Here is a 17,450-nt window from a genome sequence, read left to right as displayed (position 1 = left end):
ACACCGACCCAAGCGCTGGTGTAGACAGCACTATGTCAGCGCGCCGGGGGGGGTTCTCCTGCACACAGCTACTGCCTCTCATGGAGGCAGGAGTTATTAAGCTGACAGGAGAGCTCTCTCTCTCCTGTCAGCGTAGAGCAGCTCCATCACAAGCTGTGCTCCTATAAGTGCTGCAGCGTAGATGTAGCCTATACATTAAACCTGAAACTTTCCTGAAGATCTAGGTAACACTGCTTTTTCAATTATGTAAGCTATGACTCTCCGATTCATAGTTTAAGAGGACCTCATGTCCGACTATGTAGCCATTCAAAGAGTCCCTTCAAATTAAAAATACCAATCGCTAGTTTACAAAGGTCTAATCAGTGTTCAATTTAATCCACAGTATTGGTACAATACAAATAACAATGTTTAAGGAAAAAGAAAAATCGATTCCTCTTAAATGGAACCGAAATAACCTTTCAAGTACAAGTTTGAATGTATTACCTTATAAAATAAGAAATGGGCAACTTGCACAAGAAAGTGACAGTTCTTGCATTCAGAGCAGCATAAACCACAATTCTGTGCTGGAGTTTTAGTTCCTGGTAGTCCTTCCTTTATGGTATAAATTTAATAGAGTACTTATCTATGCAAACCTCAGGTAATGCATTTTTTGACAATATAACACAACCGTTTGAATGTACTGATGTAAATACTTCGCAGGTCTGAATGCACACAGCATCTCTTCTCAGTCAAAACTCCACTGACTGTCAGGAACATACTAACTAACCCATCTCTCACCCCTGGCCCCCAGGAAGCTGTAATACTTACAAAATGGCTATTTACATTTTTGTTATAAATAAGCTTCAAATATGGAATATTTCCAAGGATTAAAAACTTCTATTCGAAGTTTAGTAAAGCATTAGTAAAGCAGCCCATAACTGGGCCTATACAGTTGTTTTACTTAGCAAAACCAAGGACTGTAAATGTTTTAATGTTAAAAATCAAGAACTTGTATATGTGGTGGAAGCAGCATAAACCCTCCCTCAATACAGCAGTAACATTGCCATAAATGCCTTAAGACTCAGAAGAAGCAGCTTCCTAGTCTCCAGAGAAATTCTAACAGAAAAGAGGCAAAAATACTATATCAAAGCTTCATAATGTGTCAGTTTCTTGTAATACAGAAACTCAGTTGTGATCAGATTAGAGGATCTGCAACTTCTTCAGTTTTGTGCGGGATTTTCTAGTAAATGTCTACAAGCGATCATGCACAAATGGCTCTATTCCTTCATTTGGAATATTATTCTTCCCTAATAAGAACAAAATGACAATATTTTGCCATGTTTTAATGCTCTCCTAGCTAAAGCTGCAAAAATATTATTTCAATCAAGCCATTCTTTAGACCTACAAAGGAGATAAGGACATTTCTTTCTAAACAATCCAAAACCCTTGATTTCTCCCCTTTCAAGAATTTCAACCAGGTTAGCCTCACTAAGGAATGCTTTTACCTGAACCCATTAAAGAAATGCTAACCAAACAAACCTCTCAAATAATTCTTATATAAGATTGCCTATGCACTTAATTATTCAGCACATGGAATGAGCACACACATTTGCGGGAATGCAGCATCTGAAATATTAATTGTGATTTTCCTCAGAGAAATTGTTTGATCACCTAGATGTTTCTGCTTCTATTCATACAGTTAAAAATCAAAATAATTAAACTGAAATAATCAGACCACAGAATCAGACTTAGTATTTGTCTGATTTTCAGAGCATTAGGTATTTTCAAGGGCCATTTTCTAATGACAGATGAAGTATGTAGAGAAGAGAATGAGGAGAGCTATACATCTCTTGGGGTGAAATTCATCCCTGTGCAGAGGTCCAACAACAAGGCCTATGATCAGCTTCAATTCTATGCAAGCCCTATTTTGAAGGCTTATGTGGCCCATAGGCCTTGGGCTGGGCCTTTGAACAAGGGTTAACAAGGGTTAATTCCACCATCTTTTTGATGCACCAGAATCTGCTGCTGCTGCATAAAACATTCTTGCTTTTTATAGAGAAGTTATCCCCACTTCCCAGTTTCAGCTCAGGAAGTGTTAAGCCAAGTTTGCCCCTGCAACCATTTAAAAAGAGGTTTGCATCATGAAGAGGAGTTAATTTTGTGAAAAGGAAATTGTTAAACTTTCCTGTCAAGGGCTCAACCATCTGAGGAAATAGCAGACAAACAAATTAAGCACCTGTAGTTACAGCAGCAAATGCAGCACGGATTCATATTAGACAAGATATGTGCAAGGCAACACGTGCTGGCTTTGCAGCATACAAATTTTGTGGAGGGAGCAGTTGATGGCAATCATAGAATTGACAGAACAAGGAGCAATGGTCTCAAGTTGCAGTGGGGGAGGTTTAGGTTGGATATTAGGAAAAACTTTTTCACCAGGAGGGTGGTGAAGCACTGGAATGCGTTACCTTGGGAGGTGGTGGAATTTCCTTCCTTAGAGGTTTTTAAGGTCAGGCTTGACAAAGCCCTGGCTGGGATGATTTAGTTGGGGAGTGGTCCTGCTTTGAGCAGGGGGTTGGACTAGATGACCTCCTGAGGTCCCTTCCAACCCTGATATTCTATGATTCTATGAATCAGCTTTCATCATCTATCCAGAGGTAGCAGAATTATGAGAGAGCCCTCCTCAGGTTAACAGAGGGTTGCTCTTCCCTGACTGGACACTGTGGCCCATTTCCTGCCCTGCATTAGCATAGCTTTACACCACTACTATAACTCAGCCTCTGTAGGATTTCACCAGTGTGGAGGGATTCTTGGGTGGCACAGATATAGGCAGCCAGTTTAAGGGAACATGATTGTGGGAGGGAAAGGGAGGAGAAGGCGGCACTGGAGAGGATCCCTTAAACTACAGGTATCTCCAGCTGCTGGAACAGATCCTTGGAGCTCTGGGTAAGAGTGGAATTGGGACTAGCCATCAGTCTGCTCTCACTTACAACAGGGACCAGCTTCAGAACTGGGGGAGTGCAAAGATCCTTTACAGTTAGTTTTGCAGCACCCCTTCTGCACTGAGACCTCCCCAGTCACAGTTCAGGAGCTAGTCTAGAGCAGTTTCCTCAAGCTCCCCCTTTATAGCACTCACATCAACATAGCTAAACTCCATAGAAGAGCATACAATTAACCAGGCTCCCTATAGCTAAACTACATGCTAAAATATGCTGTATAAACCAGCTCTGCCATATCCATTTTGTGATGAGGGAACCGCATAAAGGGTCAGGGCAGGATTCTCTGCTTGGGCCACTCAGCACTATGTAAGCAGTGCAAAGTGGCTTTGAATTGGCTGGAGACAGAATTCTTGCCCTCCCCCCCTCCCCTGCAAACCCTCCACTAGTCAGAGGTGAAAGTAAGCCGGTATGGCCCCGTACAGCGTACTGGCAAGAGCCGGTGCACCGGACTGGGGCAGCCCGGCTTCCCCGGGGGCAATTTAAATGGCCTGGGGCTCCCAGCAGTGGCTGGAGCCTCAAGCCCTTTAAATTGCTTCCAGAGCCCTGCTGCTAGAGCCCTGGGGTAGCAGCTGCGGGGCTCCGACGGCTATTTAAAGGCCTGGGGCTCCCCTGCTTCTACCGCCCCGGCCCTTTAAATAGCCGCTGGAGCCCCGCCACTGCTACTGCAGGGCTCCGGAGGCTATTTAAAGGACCGAAACAGTAGAAGCAGGGGAGCTGGAGGCCCTTTAAAGAGACCTCAGAGCCCTGGGGTAGCAGGGGCTCCAGGGGCTATTTAAAGGGCCAGGGCTCCAGCTGCCTCTGCCGCCCTGGTCCTTTAAATAGCCGCTGGAGTCCCGCTGCTTCCCCAGGGCTCCGGTGGCTAATTAAAGGACCGGGGCAGTAGAAGCAGGGGAGCCCCAGGCCCTTTAAATTGTCCCCGGAGCCCCGGGCTGCTGCTGCTACCCCAGTGGGGGTGGGGCGGCACTTACCTTACAGGGCTCAGAGAGAAGGGGGCATGCCAGACTGGAGCTTCACTACACAGATTCTCCACTGGAGTATAGTCCCTTATGCCAGTAGTATACGTACACGTACGTTAGTACTGCCTTTGCACTGGTCAGTCCTGAACTAAGGGGCTGCATCCAGCTACATGAAGCCGCGTAGTTTGGATGGAATACAGAATCAAAACCTTAGAGTCTGGGTGCCAATCAAAAATAAACACAATCCTCTGCCCACAGACTATCCCCCTGTGTACCGCTATGATAATTTGGGGAATCTGTCTATGTACCGTTTATGAATTCTGGTTGGTGTTATGAAATTACTGTATTTCTGAATGCCTGTGTATGTGGAACCCACTGTTTGCTGTTAGGGGCTGTATCATGTCTCTAAGTCAATCAGACCAGGGTCAGTGGTTGGTCATTAGACCTAAAATGGTTACCTATTCTGGTGGAATCACCTTGGGACAGTCGGTTGGCTGAAGCTGGGAGTTAGTTACTCAAACTTCGCTGAAGGGAGTAGGAGTGGAAAATCCCCAGCAGCAGCACAAAGAAACCAAGGGACTGATGCTGGCTTTTAAAAGCCACTGAAGCTGGGTGGGTCAGGGAGATTCAGGAAAGCTTTGGGCAGGAGAGAGGAGCATCCTGTTTAACAGCAGGATCAGCCGAGGTCAGAGAAAGTTAGCTGACAGAGAGGGAGAGAAGTTCCAAGTTTCTGAAGAGAAGCCATGAGCTGCAGGAGAAGGATCCTGGACACCCCAAAGAACTCTACAGAGTGGTAAGGAAACGGAGGCAGTGAAAATGCATATAGGTGTGTTTATTAGATCTGTGTATTCCTCATGGTAAGCAAAGGGTAATTGTGTTTAGAATCCTGTGCAAAGGCTGTCTGTATGTCTGTTGGCTTTCATTGTCATGTGCCCCTGAAGAGTTAAATGGTAAACACACAGTGTTCAGGAGGTGGAATCCTGGGAAAGGGTGTGCTTAAGGGATCTAAGTGTGTCTAAGGGATCACCACTGGTCCCAGGGGCTAGGCAGCTGGACTGCGACTCTTAGGAGCTAAATAGAGAGCATGCGCTCAGAGAACCCAGCCAGGGGCAATGATTATTCCTGCACCCTCTCCAACTACCACATGGATGGGAGATTTAAGAAAGACTCAAGATGTCTTGTGCACTCCACTTTATCTTCCATGTTTTCAATTTCCTCCATCTCAAAAGGAATATGTAAAAAAATGTCCAAAAATATTGAGGGAGAGTTTCTTGTTGACATGGGCGTGCTGAAAGGTAGAATTGCAACAGACCTTTTAATGGCCATAGCAGCTGGCCATGCACATATGGGGCCAAATTTCTGGAAGCCCACTATACAACTGGAAAAACAGTTTGGGCAAGCATTGGGGTTCACATTCACCCTGTAGAAAGGGATAACAAAAAGCATACTCAGCACTTTAATCCCACATAATTCTTTTGGAATTGAAATGGTGCAAAAGCCACAGGCTGGCTCTCTACACAAAGGGAAACTTCACCCTGGGTGCGCACTCCTAATTTGCTTTAGCTTTTACTGTGATTGCATGCATAGGAAACCATTAACAGGCCATTTGTAGACACGTTTGCTATGACTGCAGAAGAAGGGTCAGAGCCAAAACCTCACATGATGTAAACTGGCGTTGTTCCACTATCCCAGCTGAGGATCTGGCCCACAAGAGTCTACAGAAGAATAAAAGTACAGGATCCTTACAAGATCACTTGCACCTGCCTTCACGTGGGGCTGTGCGTGTTGAGGAAAATCCAGTGATCAGATGATGGGAAGAGGGACTAGAACCAGAGGGGGGAAATACACACAGATTTGCCTTGTTATTCTGAAGTTTCTGACTTCAAGTTGTGTTGCAATTCCCTGGGCAAGAACCAGACAAAAACTGTTTTTTAAGCAAATACATTTTTTGCTGCTCGTTTGCACAGCTGCGTACAATTCTCCCTTACCTTTCCATTCATCTATGGTTCGTTCTTTATTCTCTATCGACTCATCATATAGCTCAGCCTCAGGCTCATCATCAGGATCATGATATTGAACAAAGTAAGCATGTGCGAGTGCTTCTGTGGCAGTTATTCTTTTATCACTGTCTAATATAAGCATCTTCTCAAGAAGATCTACAGCTAGGGCAAAAAAGACACTCAAATTAAATTTAAAACATGTCACGTGGCTAAAGAGAAAGTCTAGAAGTGAAGATATTTCATAGTGAAAGTTTACATACTACCTCAGAATCACCCTTTTCCTTGTTCTTGATATTTAGTGCAAGAAAAAGGAAAAGTAATGGGAGAAAAAAATTATATCAGACACAAACTGTGTCTATATACACACAGTATATCATCATTTCTCCCAAGATCATGTAAAAAGCATTCTTTTGTGCAATACGGCCCATGGCTTATGAAGATACACATTCAGAGTAGAATTTTCAGCCATTAAACAGGCCTCTGTTTTAGTTGGTGCATGACATAGGTTATAATGGGTGCAAGTTAGGATTCAGATGTCTAAAATGACCTGATTTAGACTTCCTTCCAAGGCCCTGGCCCTGCACATGGATCGTGTTTAATGTTAAGCACATCAGTAGTCGTATGCTTAAAATTAAGCACGTGAGTACACATGCTTAAATTAAGCATATGCATATGTGCCTGCAGTATTAGGACCAAAGTGACCTAAATTGTGAGTGCAAGATTATACTTGCAATTATTTGTACCCATAAAAAATGTTCATATGACGATTGTAAAGTAGCCTTAAAGGGGACAGTCACAGAATATGTACAAAATAATGTATTCATTTTAAATTTGCATAAAACTATACAATATTATACATGTAAGATATTTGGAGGACTAAAAGTGGTTTATATATTATGTTTTTAATATACATATATTATAATTTATATATGAAAATGTAAGCAGTTTTATTGCTTTAACATATAAACAATCACCATTAGATTTTTTGTTTGATTTTTCCTCTTTAATGCATTATATTTCTTACTAGCATCTTTCTCAAATCACACTATCTGCTGCTTACATTTGTTCTAGTGGCCCAGAGCAAGTGGCAAAATGTTGATTCAGACAGTTTATCTTTTAATTCATTTGTATCAGAGAACGGCACTCCATTTCCCAGTTAAATTGTGAGATCTCAAATCAACACCTTATCAATAAACATGTTGCTTAACTTCAGTATATTTTCTCTATCAGACAAAAATACTAATTATTAAAAACGTTTCTGCTTTACCTTTGCATGGGATTAGAAAAACTGACACATTGTAACTTAAATTTTTTATTGTGAGTTGACGCAGAGTAGGATTAAACCCCGTATTTTTCTACAGATTTAGTTACATTTTAATTTGCTTATTGAGACTGTTGCCTCATTAATTCTTGGTATTTATGTATTTTCTTCTAACAGTGGGTCATATTTAAGAGGAACCCCATTTAAATAAAATATTGATGGCCTAATATGTCCCAGAAGAGTCGTTACATTCTAGGAGCTTTGGTTTGAACCACACTGGAGCAAAAAGATGATGGGTACTCATTTCAAATAAAACATTTTTGATCATTTTTCTGTTAGGCAGTTCCAAATTTTCTCTTTGCTCTAACTCTAGTTCTCTTTCTATCTGTGTAGCTATGCAATATTTGACTGGCTTTTATTTTTTGAAAGCAGCCATTTGCCCTCTAATCCATGAATTGCTGTTCACTGGGAGCTACCTGTCTATTCTTCCTACCCAGAAAAGGGTCTGAATAGGCTTAGAGTAAAATGGTGGTCTCAGAATCAAGAGGTTTGGTAATGCTTATGACATTGCACCCCGTTGTCATTCGGCTGGGTTTAGTATAGCAACAGTAAAACTTGAGCTCAGATGCTGGTGAAGGAACCAAATTACATCAGTCTGAAAACCCTAACAAATTCTTACCTAATGGGTTGGCACCACGAAATACTGCTTTCAAATCCTGTTGAGGCATATGTGGTAGTGATTCAATGTATTTTCTAGCCTGGGAATAAATCAAAGCATATATACAGATTACAATTTTGCTCAATAGTAAACATGGCAAATGCTGGAAAATAAAAATCTCTAATTGCTACATTTCCTACTCATGGAAGACATTGTCTATAGAAACTCATTGTGTGTGTGTGTCTAGGTACAATCATCTTTATATGTCTATAATTATAAAGCCCACAGGCAAGAGGGTTTTAAAAGGTGGAATTTTCCCCTTAAAGTTAAAGTTATAGTTATTTCACATGGAAAAACTTGTTTATGTTTTCATCTACCGGCACAACTGGTTTATCACCATAGATCCTAAAATAACCATACTATCTGCCACATGTCTTTCAACCAGGAAGTCAGCATATATCTCCTATCAGTTACCACTGGCAAAGATGTACTAAACTACCCACTCTCAAATACTAATGTTTAATCAACTAAGGATCAAATCCTGACCTAAGATGCCTCCAAGGTGCAGAGCCTCAGGACCTTTGTAGCTTGCCTTGGCTCCATGGATGTGGGGGTGAATTGGAATCCTCAGGGCCCCCACCCTAGAGACAGCCACATCGCACATACTCAGCTGCCCAACCCACATATTGCAGGCAAGGTGCTGGGACTTGACATCATCCAAGATATTGCTTTCCTAATGTCCAAGCTGATGAGCAGCTGACCTACTGGTTATGGGACAGAGGAGACCAAATGGGGATCTTGAGGGTAGACAGACAGACCCTTGCAGATGACAGCTCTGAAAATGGAATTGTCAAAGGAGAGAGGACAGAGCATCCCTGCATGCATGAAAGAGAGTCTCTGAGAAAACTGTAGTTTCTTTAAGGAAGGTTGTTAATAGTACAGGGATTTCATCCCTGACCATCTCTCTTCCCTATACATGGGTTATTTCCCCTCTTCACATGTTACTGCAGGAAACTGAGAAACCCTCCAGGGCCCCACAGAAGACAGCAAGAGGGACAAAATATGAAAAGAGCTGCTCAAACTGGTGGTGAGCTCATGCCGACCAACTCCCTGGCTCCTGCTCAGAGAGTAGGCACCGAGACTTGTGTTTTCTTTCTCCTCTGGATCCGACAACCTTCAGGATCATTTGGCCCTGCATATCCTGGTTTACACAGTAATAAGAGGTTACTGTGAGCCTTCCTGGTATGTACTCTGGGTCAGGACACAGCCACTGGAGAGATGGAATCCTGCTCCTAATTCAGTTCTCTCTCTGTGACAACGCATCACTGATAGATCTCTAATTTCCCTGCAATCTTTTTAAGCTTTTCAATTGTTATGCACTAAAACAAAAGATACTTTAAAGTGTTCTGAGAGGTCATTCCAAGACACAGTCTCATTCAAAATGTATCCAAGTACAGGGTTAATCTTTAACTTACATACAACAAACCTGTGAAACCAGAAGTAGAAATATATTTCTTTTTACTTTCTATTTTACTGGAAGTTGTCAAGAGGAGTCAGACCAATATGGCTGCCATTACTAATATATTTCAATATATTTTCCTCTTTTTATTATGGAGGTTGGCAACTCAGCTTTCTAAAAGTGTGATTGCTCTTATCAGTGGCAGCCAGTCATCTACAGAGAGTACAGGTTTAAAGGACAGAGAACAGGATTAATTTCCCTTCCCATGGGAATACATCCCTGAAAGATGTTGTGCACGCCTGGGAGATGATGCTGAGCATGTTCTCCTCCCATGGTTGCTGAGAGAGCTCAGCACCTCAGAGAATCAGACCTTTAGGGACATATGTTAATATAACTTGCTGTGCAGTTTTAATATATATAGCGGTTACACTTTCTTGCATGGAAACTATGGGCTAAGATGGAAATCAACCATTACTCAACAGAAATCATCAGACTTCTGTGCATTTGACCATATTTGTGCCTAATCTGTGCTGATTTATTCACATCCCAATTTCTCATTTCAAGAATCCATCAGTGATTGTAGGGGACCAGGCCTGTTTTGTCTTCCGGCTACTGCTAACTGAGACCAATATCAGCTTGGCTGTACCTTGTTTACTCACCAGCCTTTCCTCCATGTCCTTGTCATCTCCACAGAAACCCACCTATTGGAGCCCAGAGTATTTAAATAATTCTGAATCTGGAAATACTGAAAGTGGGATTATGGGCTAACCCCAATTTAAGACATCAGATCTACAAACTAACTCAGAGACTTGTTCTGAAACATCTGGTGAAGTTTATATAAAGATTCCCTCTATTTTTCCAATTCTTTAATCCTCTGTTTATCTCTGAAAATAAGTTTGGATTCTCCATTTAAGTCTTGATCCTGCTTTGAGTGGAGCGTAGCTGGGAATGCACAACTTTTGCTCTTCAGGACAAATATGAATGGAGGCCACAAGCAACATTAAAAAGTAGACGTAGTCCTCTGAGCAGAAGTTGAAAAGTAAAAGGAACAGGATGCATGCAGGGAACGGGCTCACTTGAGGAGATGAGGAGGTAAGTGCTATCCTCAGCCTGAAAACAACGTACACAGTTATGGATCAGCTTCCCTGGCATTACTCCAGCTACGAGAGTGATGTAACTTGGAGGTCATTAACTGGTCATTAACTTGCAGGACTCTCATTAACTGGGGTCTGCTGCTCTTGGTTCTCCTGTACTCTCTATGCTGCACAGCACTTCTTCACTTGTACACACAACTTCTTTAACCTGCGATGTGCAGGGTGAAGCTATAAGGAAGCAAAACAAAACCTTCTTCTTTACCTAGATTAAAAAACTGACAACAGGTTTTTTCAATGTATGAGAGAAGAGGATGGGCTTCCATTTTAAATTTAGAGAGAGAGGGATTTTAACCAAGAGCCAAATATTCTGAGAAACTGGTGAACACCCGAAGGCCTCAATGACTATGCCAGGTTGCTCCATTGTTTTGTCTGACCCGTCAGGCTAAAAACCTCAAGGACAGGCCAGATCTCTGTGGTAACAGATCTCTGTTACAGCCAGCAAAGGCCCTTATACTATTGCTGCTGCTGGTGCCCAAGCTGCAATATAGGGCAAGCTCTGGGGCTGATCTAATTTGTGCCTCCTGGTGCCATTTCCCCTATGGGGCCTGCAGCAGTGAGGAATCACCAAGCGCAGGTCTCCCTGTGTCACACTTCCATTCATCTCATCTTTCCTGGTCCCCAATATGCCCCCACCCCCGCTCCAGAATTCCCCCTGTCCCAGGGCTTCTTTGGAGGTGATATAGAGATGGCTCTGCCCTGGGTAGAGGTGTGTGTTCTGCAGTGGGGGGAATACACCAAAGGAGGGGGGAGTCATAAAGGAGGCAGGGTTTGTATAGACCTGTTGTGACTACTTTGGAGCAGCTAGGATACAATGCAAGGGTTGAATTCCTCCCCCAAAAATTCCCAATTGCTTGAGAAAGATCAGAATTTTAATAATCAAGTTTTAGATCTACAAACAAACCAAAATACAAATTTTTGAAGCTTCTTAAACCTCATATCCCATCACATGATCTTCCAAGGAATCACAAAAGAAACCTTTGCAAAAAAACCCATGAACTATAAAAAGGGGAAAAAATAAAAATAAATAAAAAGAGATTCCTGGCATCCACTGATTAAACTTACTGGGCTTTAGTCAGTGAACATCTAAGAACATGCAATTGTTCGTTATTAAACGAGTTTCACATCTGCAGCTAAGACAGTAAAATATTGTGTAAAACTCTGTACAGAAATATCAAACAAATATTTGTACAGGCAAATTAGTGCCCAACTGGGACCTCTCACAAAACTAAACAGACTTGCCCTCCAGATAAGGCATAGTCTTAGGAATTTAACCTTCAAGGAAATATTACCACCAGAAATAAACCCACCCTTTGGGGCATGCACACACACACACACACACACAATCTGACTCATTAAGGTGGCTCTAAAACAAAAGAAACAAACTATGAAAAGATAAAAGCCACCATAATAAGAAGTCTACTCTCCCCATCAGTGAGCCCACAAAATTACTCTGAACATTCATGAGTTACGTATGATACGCCTCTGAACCTAAGATAGGTGCAAAGCACAGAGGTTTGTACTACACTGGCCTCAAGAACAACCAAGTGACCATGCATTGGAGAACCTTCCCTACATTTCTTGGCTGGCCCAATCTCTCAGCACAGGGTATGGAGGGAGAGCCAACGTATCAGCTAATTCCTGCCTCAACTCTTCCCAGGAGCCTGAATGCTCACAAACTGTGGAGCTCCCCCAAGCCCATAACAGTTACATTTTAAAAAAATAAACAGCTGGAAGTTGCAAGAAAATGGAGTGTTAGCCTAGCTATGTTAGTTTCCTCAATTGTTCAACAGATATGAATATACTGGTAAGAAAAACATTAAACACACACAAAGGCCAAAAAAAAAAAAAAAAGCCTTCACAGAATGAGAAATAAAGCACTGTTAGAAATCCAGCAAATTAGCAAAAAGGTGTTAGACCAGCTTTATTTACTTGTCACCTACACAGCTCTTATATTCTGCATTAAGTGTTGCAGTAGCACATTGAAATAAACCCACCCTTTGGGGCACACACATGCACACACACACACAATCTGACTCATTAAGGTGAAAAATATTAACTGCCTGTGTAACCAGTGTGTGACAGTCCATGAAAAACTAAATTATTAACTCAGCTAAATTATGGAACGGTGAACTCACATGTTCCGATGATATTTTCTTGAGGAGTTCAGAACTGGGTGTTCCCACAACTTCCATTATTCTCTTTAGTTGGTCAATATCTGCAAGTATTCAAGAAAACTCCAGGAAAGATAGTAAAAGTAAGCAACAGACAAGCCTTTTTTGTTTAAATAAACCCTGAAGTCCTGCACAGATGGTCTGATCCTCAGATGGAGGAAGTGACACAGTTCTATTGATTGCAATGGAGTTAGCCAATTTATACCAGCTGAAGATTACGTCCAGAGTGTCTTCTTGTCCACTGCCCAGAACCTCATGTATTCATTTACACCTACGGACTGTGAGTGTAAAATGCTACCACCAGTGTGAGGTCCCAGTTCAACACAGTCATATGCCTAACTTTGAGTTGGATGGGACTTAAGCATGTTCTTAACAATTTCAGCCTATGCTCAAGTGCTTTGCTGAACCGGGATGACTGCTGACTCGGGGGCTGAGTGGAGAATTCTGACTGGGTAGCATATTACACCCATTTTGCACTAGGGCAAAGGAGCATAGAACCAGGCCCATAATCTTTAAAATGTACATTTTCTGAGTTCGTATATGACCTGAAAAGTGAACCACATTAACACTTCCTTTAGTGATTCAAGATTAATTTAAAGTCTCAGTGAAGTTGATGAAACACTGTAACTCTAGATTGTATTTTACAAGAAAGAAAAAAAAACTGGTAAGTCTATATTTTGCAAAAATCCTATTTTTGCAAACAATACACACCAGCTTACCAAAAACAGTCAGAAACACCACCTTAGTCAAGGGATGCAAAGCAACAGGTATTATTAAGAACATCTGAGTGATGCCCTCATGCCATTGTTGACAATAGAGTCTGATTGATTTAAACACCACAGAAAGCTCAATGGCAAGATGTTACCATGTCTTAGCTGTTTTTCAGGGATCTATAATATCATCATGCCTTTTCCACACCTGGCCATATTGTAGATTTAGCTGCAATGTTAGGATTTTTTCGCTTTTCAGAGTAGTGAGAACAGTCAGACCTGGTCTACACTACACAATTAGGGTGACGTAAAGCAGCTACTATGAAAGTGCCCTTTTACACTGACATAATAACGCCACCTCCACAAGAGGTGCAGGGCTTATGTCAGTGCAGTTAGGGTGATGCAATGTGAGACACTGCATCACTTACATCGGCTGTTGGCCGTCTTGTCAATTTCACGGCTCCAGACACTGACAAGAAAGCTGGGCAGCTAGAGCCCAGCTGCCCCTGGCTCCACGCTCCCAGACTGGCTGCTGCCCAAAGGCTCCCAACTTCCCACGCAGGGAGGCAAGAAGTCCAGGCGGCTCCAGCAGGGAGCTGCGTGGAGCGGAGAGTCCTGGCTCTCAGTCCCCCTGCAGTCACTGGAAGCGTTCCTGGTGAGGATGCACACCACCAACAGAAGGAGGGTAGAGTGGACATCAGCCACTACAATAACGACTGCAGTGGCTGCAAGTTCACCTAACACAGATCGAGTTAGGACAGTAGCGTAGACATGCCCTTAGTGTGGAACACAACAGAATCTGATGTACACTGTGCCTCTGTTTTGAATGCAGAGAGGTTTTCTGATGTGATCTAGCAATCATTTCTTTATCTTACACTCTCTTCAGTCTCTATTTTTACTTCCTCTACATTTCCTTTTACTATTATTCTACTCTACTCAGCAATGGCCTTTTCTGCCCTCCTGTCAGTCAGAGAAACAACACAGGCTGCAATAGAGCCCAGCAATATTGCACCATAAACCATAATAGTTCCACTACTTTATGTTGGAATGAGGGATTTTTACGTTGCCTCTCTTGCCTACATACAAATAAAAACAGCAGTTCTACAACAATAAGTGACATGCATATTAATTCAATTTTAATAAATTAGGGTGACCAGACAGTAAGGGTGAAAAATCAGCACAGGAAGTAGGGGGGTAAGAGGAGCCTATATAAGAAAAAGACCCAAAAATCAGAACTGTCCCTATAATATCGGGACATCTGGTCACCCTGTAATAAATGCATGTTGTTTTTGAGAAGCTGCACAAATGAAAGAAATCAATCCTTCTATGTCATTATTTAACTAGGTCATTATTTAAATATCAGGCATAAAATAAAGATTGCATGTAGCGTCTTGTGGTTTAAGAACATCTGTTATTGCTTTTTCTTCTGATGGTTGTTACATTCAGCAGTTATGTATAGTAAATTGAACTATTAGCAAAGCTCAGTTTGCTGTATTGAAGGCTTGTTACCTGGCAGATATAGCCTTAAGAACATTTTGGTGATTAGAGAACAGGAAGAACTGTGGTGCATTTGCACTTTATGTAACTGCATTTTATGTTAAGGATACAGTCATTTCCTGGAAAAAGAGCCTTGCCTTTCAATAGCTCTGCCATGATGCATCCCACTGACCAAATGTCAACTGCCAAAAATAAGAAGAGAGGGATATGCATGATAAACATAATAAAAATGGTTAAATGCAGTTGCTTTTTCCTGTTGTGACTATATTGTTTGTAGTTTAAAAATAAGTATCTTACTTTACCTGTTTGATTATAGTGCATCCAGTTTAACATAATTTCTGGAGCTCTGTACCATCTTGTTGCTACATATCCAGTCATTTCATCATCAGTTTGTCGGGCTAAACCAAAGTCTAAAATCTACAGATGAAAAAAACCCAAGATTTCTCATTATTTTTATTATAGGAGTTGATTTGTTCCCTGTTCATTATTTCTGGCTTACTTCAGCCGTTAAAACACCTCAGCTTGCAATGAATTCGACCCTCAACGTTTCATACCCAGCCCAAGTTTGCTCCCCAGCTCATGCTTTCTGGTAATACTAAGAAAGATGGAGTCCTTTAATGACTAAGAACCTGACCTTGATGTCAGTGGACCGACTTATGCAGTGCCCCATTAAAGTAATCGAGGCTACATGTTGATGCCGGGGTCTCTTCATGGTAATATGACAGTAGAGTTGGAGCTTAAATGGAATTGGACCCTTTTACACAAACTCTGAATTTGACCTTAAATTTAATTTTCCTGTAACATTACATTGATAGCAATAATCACCACTAGTATATCAGAGCTGAAGAATATCAACAAAGAAAATTAAGCCTGAATTGTATAAGTATAAAATGCCAACACCCAAAAACATCAGATTATGACATGTTAAAAGCACAACTATATTACTTACAAATGCCCCAATGTTCCCTTGTTTCCTTAGCTCAGCGACTTGTGCTTAGGCCTTGTAACATATATAGCATTTATTCAATCACACACATTTTGATGCCACTAAGAGAGGCATATGTAAGTTGTATAAGGAAAAGCTCACAGAGTACCATCTAACACCCCACTGAAATGAAAAGGGAGTTTTTCTTAAAAATAGCACACACGCATTTGATGGCACAATATTGCCCGCTGAATGCCCCCTTTTGGAAAGCTCATGTCCAAGAGAAAGCATTATGTTTCAGTATATTTCTTTGCTTTCTGCTATCTACTTCTTTATTTGGGATAGTCAGCATCCTAACAATGACTGTGCTGTAAAAGCATTCCTAAATCCAGAGGCGCTGATGGAAAATATTCTAGTCCATTGACCCAATCAACAGAGGTATCAGCATCTTTCAAGTGAGATGGGAAATAAAAGCACCTAAATACTTTTAAAAATCTGGCCCCCACCACCACTATCACAGGACACACTCAGCATCTTGTGTGATGGGATCCAATCCTGCTCTTGTGAAGCCACTGGCAAAACTCCCAGCAATTCCGATGGGAGCAGGAAAACACTTAGGATTTCACTCAAACTCCCTAGTGATAATCCAGTTTTAATGTTATGTTACGTACAAATATTCCTCTTTAAAACAGCTACTTAACTAACCTGATTTTAATACATGTGATTAATATATATTAAAATCCCACCCTTACTTGTAATATACTTTAAAAATAACTTTTCTATTTATTAGTTTTCTCTAAGTAAGCAAATAATGAATTACAACATCTGAAGCAAGAGCCATATGAATAACGACTAGACTCTGCAACACTAAGAACATAAGAATGGCCCTACTGGGTCAGATCAAAGGTCCATCTAGCCCAGTATCCTGTCTTCTGACAGTTGACAGTGCCATGTGCCACAGAGGGAATGAACAGAAAAGGTAATCATCAAGTGATCCATCCCTGGTCGCTCATTCCCAGCTTCTGGCAAACAGAGGCTAGGGACACCATTCCTGCCCATCCTGGCTAATAGCTATTGATGGACCTATCCTCCACGAATTTATCTAGTTCTTTTTTGAACTGTTTTATGGTCTTGGCCTTCACAAAATCCTCTGGCAAGGAGTTCCATAGATTGACTGTGCGTTGTGTGAAGAAATACTTACTTTTATTTGTTTTAAACCTGCTGCCTATTCATTTCATTTGGTGACCCCTAGTTCTTGTGTTATGAGAAGTAGTAAACAACACTTCCTTATCTACTTTCTCTACACCAGTCATGATTTTATAGACCTCAATCATATCTCCCCTTAGCCGTCTCTTTTCCAAACTGAAAAGCCCCAGGGAAGAAAGGTAAGCAGCAGGATACGGACCCTGGACTTCAGGAAAGCAGACTTCGACTCCCTCAGGGAACGGATGGGTAGGATCCCCTGGGGGACTAACATGAAGGGGAAAGGAGTCCAGGAGAGCTGGCTGTATTTCAAGGAATCCCTGTTGAGGTTACAGGGACAAACCATCCCGATGTGTCGAAAGAATAGTAAGTATGGCAGGCGACCAGCTTGGCTTAACGGTGAAATCCTAGCAGATCTTAAGCATAAAAAAGAAGCTTACAAGGAGTGGAAGGTTGGACATATGACCAGGGAAGAGTATAA

The 17,450-nt window shown here is 41.7% G+C and overlaps 1 protein-coding gene across 3 annotated transcripts in view; it reads right to left on the bottom strand.

Annotated features, from left to right (window-relative positions):
- MAPK11 (mitogen-activated protein kinase 11) overlaps nt 1-17,450 on the bottom strand; it is a 50,764-nt gene that overhangs the window by 5,924 nt on the left and 27,390 nt on the right. For all 3 annotated transcript variants that reach the window (XM_048836880.2, XM_048836879.2, XM_048836881.2), the window contains 5 exons: nt 15,144-15,258; nt 14,952-15,023; nt 12,599-12,678; nt 7,872-7,950; nt 5,920-6,093 (listed from right to left, as the gene is read on the bottom strand). In XM_048836880.2, the coding sequence (XP_048692837.1) occupies nt 5,920-6,093; nt 7,872-7,950; nt 12,599-12,678; nt 14,952-15,023; nt 15,144-15,258 (520 nt within the window). The remainder of the gene's footprint in view (nt 1-5,919; nt 6,094-7,871; nt 7,951-12,598; nt 12,679-14,951; nt 15,024-15,143; nt 15,259-17,450) is intronic.

This window comes from Caretta caretta, chromosome 1 (assembly GCF_965140235.1).
Source record: "Caretta caretta isolate rCarCar2 chromosome 1, rCarCar1.hap1, whole genome shotgun sequence".
Classification (NCBI taxonomy): domain Eukaryota; kingdom Metazoa; phylum Chordata; order Testudines; family Cheloniidae; genus Caretta; species Caretta caretta.
Note: the sequence above shows the minus strand (reverse complement) of the source record. Positions and strands in the feature narration are given on the sequence as shown.